A 15,760-nucleotide genomic window follows, 5' to 3' on the forward strand; every position below is an offset into this window, starting at 1 on the left:
AATACAAAAATTAGCTGGGCATGGTGGCGCGTGCCTGTAATCCCAGCTACTCAGGAGGCTGAGGCAGGAGAATTGCCTGAACCCAGGAGGCGGAGGTTGCGGTGAGCCGAGATCGCGCCATTGCACTCCAGCCTGGGTAACAAGAGTGAAACTCTGTCTCAAAAAAAAAAAAAAAAAAAGATCCTACAGCTTCTGCCGATTCTCCCATTGAGTGGCAGGGCTCAAGTCATCATTAGGAGATAATTCATTTTAAAAGTGTCATCTTAAACTGCAAGGATGTCTGTCAAATATCACAATTAAACATGCCAAAGGAGAAGCCATGTTGCCAAAATGACCACTTAACCCACACGAGCATCTCAAACCCACCCTTTGCTGACCTTCTATAACCTTATTAAAAAAAATTTTTTTTTCTTTTTTTGACCAAGAGAAAGTACACAGATCCATATTGGTAAATGCTAACTGTCCATATTCATATAGAGACACAGTGTACTCTCTGAGCCCAATACACAGAGAAAGGAGGGGAAAAGCTAGAATTCTATGCATTATTACACAGGGGCCTAGCACCCTCCAGCTTCTAGCAGAGCAAAGAGAGCAAGTTTTTCTTTTTTCCCACAAAGCTCAGTGGTGTTGATTCCATACAGTTTTTGTTCAGACAGGAAGGGATAAAAATGAATTTTAAACAGAAAGGGGTAGAGACTCTTTTCCCATTGTATTCTGCTTAAGGTATTTCCCCCAAAATAAGTTGAGAACCATGGTGTAGGGAAAAGAGACCTCAAGAACAGGGTGATCGAGCACAAGAGGGAAACAAACAAACAAACAAAAGACTGTAACTTGCTCCCAGGGACTGGAGAAAATTTTAAAAAGGAAGGTTGGAATCCATCAGTGTTCTATTAGTCATCTTCTCCTTCATCCCCTTCATCATCATCTTCATCTTCTTCACCTTCATCCTCATCCCCTTCTTCATCAATATCTTCTAATCCTTCCTCCTCCTCCTCCTCCTCATCTTCTCTTTCTCCTTCTTCATCATCCATATTGGGAACTAAGTAGTATTGGAATGGGTTTGGCCAAATATCATCTTTGATGACCTCTCCTAACTCATCAGCACCTGCATCAGAATGGTTAGTAAACCAGGTAAAGAAGCTCTCTGGTTCCTCATGCTGCCTCTTCCTGTTGGCTTTATTCTGTGTTCGACTTGAACATTTTGTCAAATCCTTTCCAGATTTCCATTTGATTTTGGTGGATTTTGAAGATGGATCACCACTCTCACTCAGACGAAATTCTTTGGAGAGAAATTTATTTTCAAAGGAAGGATTTTCATCAAAATAAAAATTTATTCTGTAACCTGATTTAATATTTTCAAATTCTGTCACCGCAACTCTGGTCAAATAACTCAGTGCCTCTTTGTCCTCCTCCCCAAGCAGTGCAGACACCTGTGGATGGTTGACAAATGTTGTTACCCAGAAATTTGGGATTTTGGCAATCAGTTCTGACCTCTTCTGAAAAAAGAGTTGGCAGAGTTTGTCATATTTCTGTTTTTTTTCAAAATCTCTTCACTGGTTTGTTCATTAAGTCTATTTCATTTTGTACTTCATCAGTGTGTTCAATTGCTTCTTGCTGTTCATTTTCTCCCTTCTTTGGCAAGGCTGCAGAGGCTGATGTCCCCTCCGGTCCCAGAGCAGGAGGTAGTCTTGGTTTCTTCTTTTGAGGTGGGAGTGGGGACTGGCATTTGCGGGCCATGCTCCTGAGGAAGTCCGAGAACCAGGGAACAAGTCTCTTCGCGCATCTGAAAGCAGGCAGAATGTTCTCCGTGTCTTCTTTTAAGAAATGTCTATGAATGTCCTTTGCCCACTTTTTAATGGGATTATTTGTTTTTTCCTTTTTGAGATTTTTGAGTTCCTTTTATATTCTGGATCTTAGTTGCTTGTTGAATGAATAGCTTGCAAATGTTTTCTCCCTTTCAACAAGTTGTCTCTTCACTCTGTTGATTGTTTCCTTTGCTGTTCAGGAGATTTTTAGTTTAATATAGTCCCATTTGTTTATTTTTGTTTTTGTTGTCTGTGCTTTTGAAGTCTTAGTCATAACTTCTTTGCCTGGGCCAATGTCCAGGAGACTTTTTCCTAATATTTTTATAGTTTTAGATCTTATGTTTCAGTCTTTAATCCATTTTGAAATTATTTTTGCATATGGTGAGAAAGAAGGATCCAGTTTCATTCTTCTTCATGTGGCTATCCAATTTTCCCAGCACCCTTTATGGAAGTGGGTGTCCTTTCTCCAGTGTAAGCTCTTGGCACCTTTGTTGAAGATCAGTTGACTGTGTTCTCTTGTCTGTTCCATTGGTCTGTATGTTATTTTTATACCAACACCATGCTGTTTTGGTTACTATAGCCTTGTAATATATTTTAAAGTCCTGTGACATGATGCCTCTAGCTCCAGTTTCTTGAGAGGCTGGACCATCTCTATTTTCTTTGCCCTCGGGCTTTATAAGACACCCCTTTGTCCATATAATACATTATCCTTTTCTTCTTAGGCAAGGTGGAGGTGGTTTATGTTACCTGTAATTCAACGAGTTTTAACTAAGACCACTTCTTTAATGGTGGGGCAGGTTTAAAAGGGTCTGGTGAGATGTGTCTCCCTCATTACACAGAAGGAAGAGAAAGGGATGAATGGTGATATTTCTGAGACCACAACTTTGGATCATGAATCCTCAGCCTAAGAAGAAACTAATGCCTCTGGATTCTGATCACTGTACTCCACCGTGGGAGGAACTTCAGACATGCCTAAGAAGTTGCCTGAATCTGTCATCTGAGGCCAACCTGTCTCACTTTAATCTTTGATTAAAGTAAACTGCATTCCCACCCCCAAACAATATTTTTAAATGGTGGAAAGGGAAAAAGAGGAGATTCCTGTCTTTGTACATTTCACTTACTCCTGGAGCTCTGGAGTTGCAGAGGAGCCTGAAGTTTACACCAGAGAGTAAACAAGATAGCTATTTGGACATCACACACCACTTTGCCAGTTTCCGTTCTCTTGAATTATTTACCATCTAATTGTCTGCATTGAAACAGAATCTGGAAACACAGAGTCAGAGTTGTAGCCCTATTTCCAAGTTAGAAAAAGAAAACTAGAGTTCAGTGAAGTACCTGGGGCAGAAACACTTCATGGATTTCTGAGGTTCTCTTACCTTGAGAGGGCAGTGAATACAGGGGGTGAAACCAGCTCAGCAGCAGAAAGAGAACCTCAGGCTGGAAGGTGCTTAGAAGTCACTAGTCCAGCCTCCCTTCGGAGCTCAATCTCTCCCTCCAGTGTAGAGGTCTGGCGTCTAGTCTGTACTTTGCCCTCAACTGGCTATGTCACCCTGAACCTTAATTTCTTCATCTGCAAAAGACAGAATACAAATGAAGATGGGATGGAAAATAAGCCTGTCTATGAATTTTAAAAAGTATTATCACAAATTCTATTTTCACCATTGTACCAATAGTCCCTTCCCTTCCCTTCCCTTTTCCTCCCCTCCCCTCCCTTCCCTTCCCCTCCCTTCCCCTTCCCTTCCCTTCCCTCTTTCTTTCTTTTCTTTCTTTTCAGGTCTCACTCTGTAGCCCAAGCTGGAGTCCAGTGGCACAATCTTGACTCCCTATGGTCTCAAATGCCTGAGCTCAAGCGATCCTTCCACCTCAGCCTCCCTAGTAGCTAGGACCACAGATGTGCACCACCATGCATGGCTACTTTTTGTATTACTATTTTTTTTGTAGAGACAGAGTCTCACCATATTGCCCAAGCTGGTCTCGTCTCAAACTCCTAGGCTCAAGCAATCCTCTGGCCTAGGCTTCCCAGTGTTGGGATTACAGGTATGAGCCACATGCCTGGCCTACACCAATATTCTCCCATAGAAAGAAATATTAGTAGCTATGAAAATTTTAAAATAAAGTAAAAAACTTAGAAAAGTATAACAAATAAAATTCACTTGTCGGCCGGGTGCAGTGGCTCATGCCTGTAATCCCAACACTTTTGGAGGCCGAGGTGGGTGGATCACCTGAGATCAGGAGTTCAAGACCAGCCGGGCCATCATGGTGAAAACCCACCTTAAAAAAACAAAAACAAAAACTCACTTGTCTCGCTGCTAAGTAGGAATCAGTCATTCATATATATATATATATATATATATATATATATATATACACACACACACACACACACACACACACATATATATACATATATTCTCCTTTAATTAATTAATTTATTTTTTATAGAGAGGGGATTTCTCCATGTTGGTTAGGCTGGTCTTGAACTCCTGACCTCAGGTGATCTGCCTGCCTCAGTCTCCCAAAGTGCTGGGATTACAGGCATGCGCCACCATGCCTGGCCTTTTTTTTTTTTTTTTTTTTGAGACAGTTCTCATTCTGTCACCCAGGCTGGAGTGCAGTGGCTTGATTATTGCTCACTGTAGCTTTGACCTCTTGGGCTCAAGAGACCCTCCTGTGTCAGCCTCCCAAGTAGCTGAGACTACAATTACACACAACATGGCTGGCTAAGTAGATTGGCTTGTAGACAAGGTCTTGATATGTTGCCCAGGCTGGTCTTGAACTCCTGTCCTCAAGTGATCCCCCAGCTTCAGCTTCCCAAAGTGCTAGGATTACAGTTGTGAGCCACTGTGCCCAGCCCATAATATTATTTGATACATTGCCTTCCAGTCTTTTTTTTAACTAAATATATATAATTAAGAAATTTAAATTTAACTGTTTTATAGCTTAGTTTTTCCCTAGTTAATATTTTCTAGTGTGTCTCTTCTCCACGTCAGTAAATATTTTTTAAAAACAAGACTTTTGGGCCGAGTGCGGTGGCTCAAGCCTGTAATCCCAGCACTTTGGGAGGCCAAGGCAGGCGGATCACGAGGTCAAGAGATCGAGACCATCCTGGTCAACATGGTGAAACCCCGTCTCTACTAAAAATACAAAAAATTAGCTGGGCATGGTGGCGCGTGCCTGTAATCCCAGCTACTCAGGAGGCTGAGGCAGGAGAATTGCCTGAACCCGGGAGGCGGAGGTTGTGGTGAGCCGAGATTGCTCCATTGCACTCCAGCCTGGGTAACAAGAGCGAAACTCCGTCTCAATTTAAAAAAAAAAAAAAACAAGACTTTTGCCGGGCGCGGTGGCTCAAGCCTGTAATCCCAGCACTTTGGGAGGGCGAGGCAAGTGGATCACAAGGTCAAGAGATCGAGACCATCCTGGTCAACACGGTGAAACCCCGTCTCTACTAAAAATACAAAACATTAGCTGGGCATGGTGGCACGTGCCTGTAATCCCAGCTATTCAGGAGGCTGAGGCAGGAGAATCGCCCGAACCCAGGAGGCGGAGGTTGCGGTGAGCCGAGATGGCGCCATTGCACTCCAGCCTGGGTAACAAGAGTAAAACTCCGCCTCAAAAAAAAACAAAAACAAAACAAAAACAAAAAAAACAAGACTTTTGTCTGGGCATGGTGGCTCACACCTGTAATCTCAGCACTATGAGAGGCTGAGGCCCTATGCGAGGCTGAGGCAGGCAGATCACGATGTCAGGAGTTCGAGACCTGGCCAACATAGTGAAACCCCGTATCTACTAAAAATATTAAAGTTAGCTGGGCATAGCAGTGCATGCCTGTAGTCCCAGCTACTCAGGAGGCTGACATAGGAGAATCACTTGAACCTGGGAAGCAGAGGTTATGGTGAGCCAAGATCACACCACTGCACTCTAGCCTGGGCAACAATAAGACTTCATCTCAAAAAAAAGAAAAAAAACCCACAAGACTTTTAATGACTAATTGTTTTCAAATAGTTTCCTGTAGCCGGGCACAGCAGCACACATCTGTAGCCCTAGTTGTGCAGAAAGCTGAGGCTTCAGCCTAAGAGTTTGAGGTCTCCCTGGGCAAGATCCCATTTCTCTCTCTCTCTCTCTCTTTTTTTTTTTTTTTTTTTTTTTTGAGATGGAGTCTCACTCTGTAGCCCAGGCTGGAATGCAGTGGCACTATCTCATCCCTCTGCTACCTCTGCCTTCTGGCTCCTGGTTCAAGCAATTCTCCTACCTCAGCCTCCCAAGTAGCTGGGATTACAGGCATGAGCCACCATGCCCAGTTAATTTTTGTATTTTTTAGTAGAGACGGGATTTCACCATGTTGGCCAGTCTGGTCTTGAACTCCTGACCTTGTGATCCACCCACCTCTGCCTCCCAAAGTACTGGGATTACAGGCATGAGCCACCGCGCCCAGCCAATCTCGATTCTTTTTTTTTTTTTTTTTTTTGAGACGGAGTTTCGCTCTTGTTACCCAGGCTGGAGTGCAATGGCGCAATCTTGGCTCACCGCAACCTCCGCCTCCTGGGTTCAGGCAATTCTCCTGCCTCAGCCTCCTGAGTAGCTGGGATTACAGGCACGCACCACCATGCCCAGCTAATTTTTGTATTTTTAGTAGAGACGGGGTTTCACCATGTTGACCAGGATGGTCTTGATCTCTTGACCTCGTGATCCACCCGCCTCGGCCTCCCAAAGTGCTGGGATTACAGGCGTGAGCCACCGCGCCCGGCCGATTCTTAAAAAGAAGGAGGTACATGCATTATTATGATCCAATGGATTCATTTTATGTCACATTAAAATCCAACAGGGTACTAAACAGGATGCTGATAACAATACAGAGTTACTCGGTAGAGATCAGGGACAAACCTGACAATGAGTTCCTCTAAGGACAATATCTGGCAGCACCCCACACTACTAGCCTATGAATGGGAAGTGAGAGAAATGGAGTGATAGGTGGATGGAGGGTCAAGGGGTGGGGTGTATGTAAGCATTCAGGTGAGGGCACATGAGTAGGGAGCAGATCTTAGAAAACACATGGCCCTAGCCACTGAATTTATTAATACCTGCTGTTACACTGCTGCATATTCTATTATGACCTAAGAACTATAGGCCAACTGCCACCATTATATTCATATTTCCTTCCAATCTTTTTTCTCTTTTTTTCTGCTTTCCAGTCTTTGCTCTAAGCATAGTTTTCTTCCCTTTTCACATAGTTGAAATCCATAATAGTATGGATATTTTTGTTACTTTTTTCTCATTTATACAAATGCAGTCTTTAGGTTTGACTTGTATAAACTTAACATAAAGAAAAATGGGCCGGGCGCGGTGGCTCAAGCCTGTAATCCCATCACTTTGGGAGGCTGAGGCGGGTGGATCACGAGGTCGAGGGATCGAGACCATCCTTGTCAACATGGTGAAACCCCGTCTCTACTAAAAATACAAAAAATTAGCTGGGCATGGTGGCACGTGCCTGTAATCCCAGCTACTCAGGAGGCTGAGGCAGGAGAACTGCCTGAACCCAGGAGGCGGAGGTCGCGGTGAGCCGAGATTGCGCCATTGCACTCCAGCCTGGGTAACAAGAGCGAAACTCCGTCTCAAAAATAAATAAATAAATAAATAAATAAATAAATAAATAAAAAAGAAAGAAAGAAAAATGAATTGTGTATCAATAGAAAAAGACTATTTTTTCTTTTTCTTTTTGTTTTGAGATGGAGTCTTGCTGCAACACCCAGGCTGCAGTGCAATGGTGCGATCTCATCTCACTGCAACCTCTGCTTTCTGGGTTCAAGCAATTCTTCTGTCTCAGCCTCCTGAGTAGCTGGGATTGCAGGCATGCACCACCACACCTGGCTTTTTTGTATTTTATTAGAGACAGGGTTTCACTATATTGGCCAGGCTGGTCTCAAACTCCTGACCTCAGGTGATCTGTCCGCCCCAGCCTCCCAAGTGCTGGGATTACAGGCATAAGCCATTGCACCTGGCCATTTTTCTTTTTTAAAAAATTAGAGAGAGGGTCTCACTATATTGCCTAGGCTTGTCTCAGACTCCTGGGTTCAAGTGATCCTCCCGCATTGGCCTCCCAAGATGCTGGGATTACAGTCATGAGCTACCATACCAGGTCAATTTATGCATTTACTTGTTAGGGTCCATTCAATCACTGACTTCAATGGAAATCAACATTTTTGATATTTGCAAGGAAAATGGTCCACTTCTCACAAATAGACTTCAGGATGGAAAAATGAAGGATGAGGCAGACACATCTACAGTGAGGAAAAGAATGGTGCCTCCTTTTTCCTCATAGGCAACTTGAGGGAGGGGAAAGGAGGTAAGTAAAGGCATGTTGGGGAAGTCAGAGAAGCATCCACACCTGCTCATTATATCAAGTGTCTAGAGACTCTCTAAATAATTCAGGCACAGTCGGCTCCCTCCAGGGGCAGGTGTTGAGGAGAGTTTCCAGACAAGCAGCTCCTCTTGCAAAACTGGAGCAGACCAAGGATCTGATTACGTGAAAAGGGGCTCAGTTAGTAGCTATGGCAACCTCCATATTCAGCCTTACAACTTTCCTTTGGGATAAGGTACAAGAAGCTTCTGAGAAAACACTACTGCTACAGCCCCCTGTGGTGGTGAAGAGTTTCGAAGCCCCATTGTTTTGGGTTCAAATCCAGATTCCTCCACTACAGTGTGATCTTGGGCAATTTACTGATCTTTAGGTTCTATGCCTGTAAAATAGGGGTCACAACTCCCCAACTCAAATCATTGTTGCATCATAATTCATCTAGCCCTCTTACTACGGTGCTTAGTACACAGTAGATCTGTCCTAAGAATGTCCTCACTTCATGTCTTAGGAATTGATGCTTGGACTTCAAATAAAAGAGAAATGTAGGGCCTGGTGTGGTGGCATGCACTTGTAATCCGAGCTATTCAGGAGCTCAGACAGGAGGACTGCTTGAGCCCAGGAGTTGAGTTTGAGACCATTCTGAGTGACAGAGTGAGACCCTGTCTAAAAGGAGGAAAAAAGCAATGTCCAGAACTAAGAGAAAGCCATTCCTTAGAATCATGAATAGTAATGGCCGAAAGTTACTGAAGGTTAACCATATGCTAAATACTGTGCTGACTGCTTTACATTTACTCTCGCAAAACCACTTATGGATATGTATTATCAAAGTTCAGAGAAGTTAAGATACTTTCCCCAGGTCAAACAACTAGTAGGTGTTAGAATCAAGGTCCAAACCCTATTCAGCCTCTAAACTGAAAAGGCCTGTGTTCCTACCCTGTAGGGAAGAGGATCGCTGGAAGTTATTTTACTGATCAGCACTTCATTTCCAGGAGGACAGCCTGGGAAGGGGATAATTTGCTGGGCCTTGAGGAAGAGCAGGCCGACTTCCTTAGGTCCATGGGACCTGACTGCCCTCTAGTGTTAGAGGAATTCTGGGACCAGATGGAATAAACAATGAGCTGGTTTTCTTAGGTTATGGTGAATCCTCCTGCCTTCAGCATGGGATCACATCTGTTCAGTTTGCTGTTTTCCCACTGGCCAAAGAGTTTCTCCCAGGAATTAGGGTAAAATAGGCGGTAAAGGGTGGGACTTATGGATAAGAATTACCTGAGTTTAGAGCAGCGATTCTCAGACAGAATAATGTTAAACCACCAGGTGAAGGGAATGTCTCATCCCCAGTACCTGGCACGTAGTGAGTGCTCACTGAATCCTGAACAAGGCTTTAAAATCTTGTTCTAATACCAGAGTTCTGCAAAATAGCAGAGATCTGCAAACTTAAATGAGGTGAACTTAAGAGTGGTTATGAAGTTATTCAAGGATCTTTGCCAAAAGTGCTAGTGGAAAAGATATTGTAACATTTAACACATTGTCTACTGCAAGACTTTACAGGGCAGTTTCACAACGAAGAGAGAACAGTGACACTCATCAACGGTTTAGAAATAAGTTGGAGTCAGGGATGACATGATCATCTTAGAATGCCAGCCTCACACCAGTGTCCCTAATGGTCCATGGATCTCAGAGAAAGCCCCCTCACCTCTATAGCTCTGCCCAAGTCATCTGTTTCAATAGCTACTCAGAGAACATCTGTGGGCACTGTGCCTTGCTGGGCTCAGTGGTGAATACGAAGACAGATATACCAGATGCAGCTAATTGTGGCCAACACAGGTGGTATTTCTTCCATGAGCTAGGTGTCCAGTCCATTACCTGATTATTTACTGATGGGAATCTTCAAGGTAAGTATTAGCTGTCTACTTTTTTTCCAAATAAGAAAATTGAGGCTCATTGCAGCAAAAACAATCCTGCAGGTTCCTACAAGTTATAGATGGCAGTGCAAGTCATATGACTCCCAATTGTGTACTCTTTCCACTATGCCACTCTGGCCAATTCTTTGAAATAATAGGACTCCTTTTCCAAAATGCAGGTATCTCCAAGACTACTCCTGTTTTTATCTGCTTGGGCTGACATAACAAAATATCATAGACTAGGAGGATCAAACAACACAAATTTATTTCTCAGTCTGGAGATTGGGAAGTCCAAGATTAAGGTCCTGGCCAGTTCGGGCCCTGGTGAGGGCTCTGCTTCCTAGCTTGCTTCTCACTGTGTCCTCACATGAGGGGCAGGAGGTCAAGCTCTCTGGAGTCCCTTATTTTACTTTTTACTCAACAGTTTGTTTAGAGACACGGTGTCTCCTTCTAAAACACCAACCCCCCCATGAGGGCCCCACCCCCATGACCTCATCTAACCCGAATGTCTCCAAACACCATCACATTGAGGGGTGGGGCTTCAACGAAGGAATTTGGGAAGGGGGCAAACCTTCAGTCCATAACACCTGAATGTTTGTTTAAAAACAGATGGCTTTTCTTATACTTCGTTTCTTATATTTAGCTTTCTCTAGCCTAATTTCCAATTGACCCTTAGTCTGCAGCCTCTGCCTAGGGCAAGTCCACAACCCCCCCTTTTTTTTTTTTTTGAAACAGAGTTTCGCTTTTGTCGCCCAGGCTGGAGTGCAATGGCACGATCTCAGCTCACTGCAACCTCCATCTCCCAGGTTCAAGCAATTCTCCTGCCTCAGCCTCCCAAGTAGCTGTGATTACAGGTGCCCGACACCACTCCTGGCTAATTTTTGTATTTTTAGTAGAGACAAGATTTCCCCACATTGGCCGGGCTGGTCTCGAATTCCTGACCTCAGGTGATCCGCCCACCTCAGCCTCCCAAAATACTGAGATTACAGGTGTGAGACACTGTACCAGCATACAATTCATGCTTTCCTCTCCAAAACTGCCCGTGAATTTTGTCTTTTTCCATCTCTTACGGAGCACTTCAGCTTTCCCATATAAACCTGCATTACAAAACTCATCGATGAGCTCAAGGGAACAAAAAAGAGCCTTCCAAGAAAATCTACTCTTTGGACAGTCACTAAGGGTAATCGTAGCTAACATTGCTACCCACTAATGTAGTAGCTTACCTGGTATTTATCTTCCCCTCTTCCTTACAAAGAGGATCCTGATTTTTGTTTGAGCAGGAATGTGCCCAGCTATAAAGCTCTATTTCCCAGCCTCTCTTGCAGCTACAGTTGCTCATGTGGCCACAAGAAACAGTTCCTTCTGATGAGATGTAAGGGAAGTCACTGACTGGGGCTTCCAGGAAAGCTCTTTAAATGCGGGTGTGGTGGGCAAACTCAGCTGTGCATGCCTCTTCCCCCCGCCCTTCTTCCTGACTGGGGCATAGATGGAACACAGGTGTGGAGATGAAACAGCTCTCACGGTGCAAGGGAAGCTGCAGAGTTAAGAAGGTCTGGGTTCCTAATGGCGTCACAGAGCTGCCTTGTTAGTCTTGGGCTACTTCTGGACTTCTCACTACAGGAGAAAAACAAAACTCTCAGGTTACTTGCAGTCGTGGTAATGCTGGGATAAATCATACAAGGGGCTTACTACAAATTCCAATTCCTTGGCCTACCCTCAGAAATTTTGGCTCAGCAGGTCTGGGTCGGGGAATCTACAGTTTTAGCTAGCCCCCGTGGTCATTCTGCTACAGTGATCCTTGAACCACAGTGTGAAGTAGTCTGGGGCCCATAAATCCAGCAAGTAGCAAAGGGGTGTGTGTGTGTGGAGAAGAGCGGGTCAGTGACCTTAGGTTTAGCTTGCAATGGCTACCAAAAACTTGGCCAGCTGTGGATGTCAGATAGGAAAAACACCTTGTTTGGCTAATTTGCAATTTAGTGATGAAGAGCCTCCCACACCCTCATCTAACTAGAAAGCTGATCCAAGCTCCCATTTTGTGAGTGTGGAAACTGAGGCCTTTAAAGTGTCTGCTCACCTCTCCCTCCCATTTCCTTTCTGTGAAGCAGTGCAGTAGGACATTGTGGCTGCCACTCTGGCCTCCATCTCAGCCCTCTTTTGTTCTCTAGCAGCAATACTGTTTAGGTGAATGAATCTTGCTCGCAGCTCCATGAACCAATCAGGATAACCCTCTTCCTCCATGCAAATTTCCTCCTTTCTTACCAATAGAACCCTTATTTTATTGGAGCTGCAATGTGCCCAAATAAAAAAGCTATACCTCCCAGATCCCTTTTGGAGAGAGGAGGCCATGAGCTACTTCTGGTCAAGCCACTGGGTGGCGGGGGCAGGGGGGGGTGGGTCTTCCTGGAATGTCACTTAGAATGGGCAGCTGGCAGACACTCTTCTGCCTATGGTTCTTCCTTCTTCCTGCTGGCTGGAATGCATTCCTGATGGTTGGAATGCCACTACCACATGGACAAGAGCCTTGCCCTAGGACAGAAGAGCACAAACCAAAAGCAGCCCCAGTGCCTGATGCCATCATGCAGGCATTACCTCGGCCTTGAAGCTGCCTACCTCCAGAGCTCTTTTTACATGAGAGAAAAAGGAACAATGATGTTCAAGCCCTAATTCTTTGAACTTTCTGTGGCATGCAGTTCAACTCAATGTGTGCATTTATAGCAATGATTGCTGCAGACCAGTTTAATGAGTGGAGCTCGGGGTTTCTGTCTGATGATAGTAGTGGTCTTTCTCAGGGCCCAGATGCAGTCCTGCCTTCTCAGTGGTCTTCACCAAGGGCCCCAGCTCTGGTGGGCTACCTTCTATTTAAGATCCCTGGGCATTTGTTGTCTGGTTGGGAGCTCACTGTGGTATCTGTGACACAGTTTCAGGCAGGACCTTTTTAATAGCCTTTTCAGGCAAGCTATGCCAGAACTCCCCATCCAGAGGGCAGGGCAGTCAGGGTGACTTGCCAGACCATGTAAGGGTCTGGATGAGAGGCAGGCTTTGCAGCCAGCCTGGGGACATGTTCCACATGACACCATCATTCTTGTGCTGGTAAAACATCCTCAGAATAAAAGCAGCAGCATGTGAGTGAGTGCTTATTTCTTTAGTTGGCCCCCATGAGACAAGAAATCTTTCAACTGCAGACTGTCAGGCACCAGGGGCCTTAGGGACAGGAGCTAGATGGAGGGAGCGTGGGGAGGGCCCAGGCTGTCAGGTGATCCCGAGGCAACAGGACTGGTGGGGAGAAGCTGGGGGGACACAGTGAGCTAAGGATGTCACCTGGGGCTATGTGACACCGTGGCAGCTTGCTCAGGTCAAACCCCACCAACTTCAGATCTCACATTTTTAGTCTTCAAGCTCTTGGGGCTTAATCTCCTGTTTTCCTTTCCTCTCTCCCAGTCGGAGTCCCTCTGTGAGGTTTGCCTGTGCTGCTTCCACCAAAAACACTGTTCAGGCTGATGTCCTGTCTCCCCAGACTGCTTCCAGAGAGGAGACCATGCCCGCAAGCAGGCGCACGAGTGTCACAAGAAAGGAAAAGGAAGGGGGTAAAGACAAACAAGGGAGAAAACTTTAATCAGGCTGCAGGCTTTTCATAAAAAAAGTTTATTTCTCAAAATAGGGGGAAGAATCCAAAGTATTAAAATAATCCTCTAATTTTTGTTTTGAAGGAAAAGGATAGGATGACAAATAATTCATACAAAAATTTGAAGCATCACTGCCGTAGATATTCCTCCAGCTCAGTGGGGAACATCCTGAAACTCGCACCTCCTCTCTGCAGCTCGGGTTCCAGCTGCATCACGGGGAACACCGCATCTCCTGGATGCGGGAAGCTGCAAGCATCTGGAATGCTTATTTATTTACCCCACAAATAAATACAAAAGGTCAATCTTCACAGTGGAAATGATTTCATCTATTTTTGTGACTTTCTGATGAGAATGCTAAAAAGAAGAGTTGCCCCTCTTCTAAAATTCCAAATCTTTCCTTTTTGAAAACGACTATGTACAGAAGAAATAAAATGTGAAAAGATTTGTTAAGGATGACTGGCTCTACTACTGACTAAATGCCAAGGGAGACTGTGACTCACTGAGGTCATACAAAGCAGCCATGGTTTTTCCTCATCTTTTATATGGGGAAAATGCACCTTTCTATCCTTGAAGAGAATTGGACTTGGCAAAGTCCCTATCTGCAGCAATTTTCTTACTTAAAAAAAAAAAGGGGGGATGAGCTGGGAGCTGGTCTGTGCACATCGGCCAAGATTGAGATTTCCAAACCGAGCCCGGAAGCATCCAGGTACACTTTCCAACAGGTAGACCCTACCAGGAACTGGGAGACAGGAGCGGGCTCTCTCCTGAGATGAGACAAGTTTAACTGTGAAGACCTTTCGGAACATTCCCGGGTTTTCCTGGCTCTTTTCAGTTGGTGTTTCTCTGAGGAACAGGGAGGTTCTCATGAAGATATTTTAAACTTCCATGCTCTGAGAAATCTGAGACCACGTGGTCCTTCCCTCGCAGCAGCCACTTAGTAGTAAGCAGTCCCTCAAGCCCTACTGGCCCCCGGGCGTGGATTCTTGATGTACTGATTCCCACTTCGGCTCCTGGGAAAAAGTATGAACAAAGACGTGGCTTTTCCCAGCCTCTTGGATCCTGGCCATGCCCCAGACCCACACTGCTTCTTTCCCCTCACTTGGTACCCTGTCTTCCTGCTAACTCCTCACCCACCCTCCCCAGGACAGCTGAGTCACCTTGTGCCCATAAGCATGCTCTCTGGTTACTACAAATCATGACACACCCTCTTCTGTATTTTATCCCCAACGTATTTTGACAATGCTATTAATCTAAGTGCTGTCTCTGGTATCAGTTTAGCGTCTGAATTGCATACCACATTTCGACATCTGGGCATGTTTTGAGGGGTACAACAATGGTTACCATGATGGTTTCATCTCCTCAAATACTCTTTAAATCTTAGAAAGAAAGGGAAATGTTCTTAGTATCCCCTAGAAGTCTTAGACATAGGACAGTTACTCATTAGACAGTTACTGAATACATCAAAGGGTTACTGTTCCTTCCCTTTCCTCTTGCTGCCAGCTCAGACCTAGAGGACGTCAGGGGCTTTCCTGAGCCTGGCATGGTGTTCTGCACTGTACAGAGTGGAGGCAGGGTTCCCTCATTCGTCACTGAGCATGTAGTATGTACTAGGCACTGTGTTAAGCCCTGGGGATAAAGTGAATAACAGATACAAGGTCCTGTTTTCGTGGAGCTGATATTACAGCAGGCGAGGCTGCCAAAGGACAGGTGAGTAAAGAATCTCCTGTGGTGCTCAAGTGCAGTGATGGGTGCTATGACAGAGACTGTGTGGTGGAGTTGGGGACACGCTAGGTAGGGTGGTCAGGGAAAGCCCCCCTAAGGAAGTGCCTTTTGGTTGAGACCTAAACAGTGAGAAGGAGCTGGCTGGGGAAAACCAGACAGAGGTGCTGCAGGCAGAGAGAAGAGCAAGTAGGAGACTCAGGGGATGTGCTCTGGGTAGTGGTTGGTAAAGAGAGTGAAACCATCAGGATTCAAATTCTGGTTCAATGGCATAGAGACCGGATCACTTTGGACACTACCTAACTTCATGTCTCATGCTTCAGTTTTTTCATCTGGAAAACGAGAATTCATTTTGTAGAA

At 45.0% G+C, this 15,760-nt stretch overlaps 1 protein-coding gene and 1 pseudogene across 2 annotated transcripts in view; both read right to left on the bottom strand.

Moving 5' to 3' along the window:
• Positions 1-633: 633 nt before the first annotated feature.
• LOC120362555 (protein SET pseudogene) lies at positions 634-2,891 on the bottom strand (annotated as a pseudogene).
• Positions 2,892-13,684: 10,793 nt separating this feature from the next.
• ALDH18A1 (aldehyde dehydrogenase 18 family member A1) overlaps positions 13,685-15,760 on the bottom strand; it is a 45,945-nt gene continuing 43,869 nt past the window's right edge. For both annotated transcript variants that reach the window (XM_003922361.4, XM_010333243.3), the window contains exon 18: positions 13,685-14,691. In XM_003922361.4, the coding sequence (XP_003922410.1) occupies positions 14,510-14,691 (182 nt within the window). In that variant the 3' untranslated portion in view covers positions 13,685-14,509. The remainder of the gene's footprint in view (positions 14,692-15,760) is intronic.

The sequence above is a fragment of the Saimiri boliviensis genome, chromosome 12, assembly GCF_048565385.1.
Source record: "Saimiri boliviensis isolate mSaiBol1 chromosome 12, mSaiBol1.pri, whole genome shotgun sequence".
NCBI classification, from domain to species: Eukaryota; Metazoa; Chordata; class Mammalia; order Primates; family Cebidae; genus Saimiri; species Saimiri boliviensis.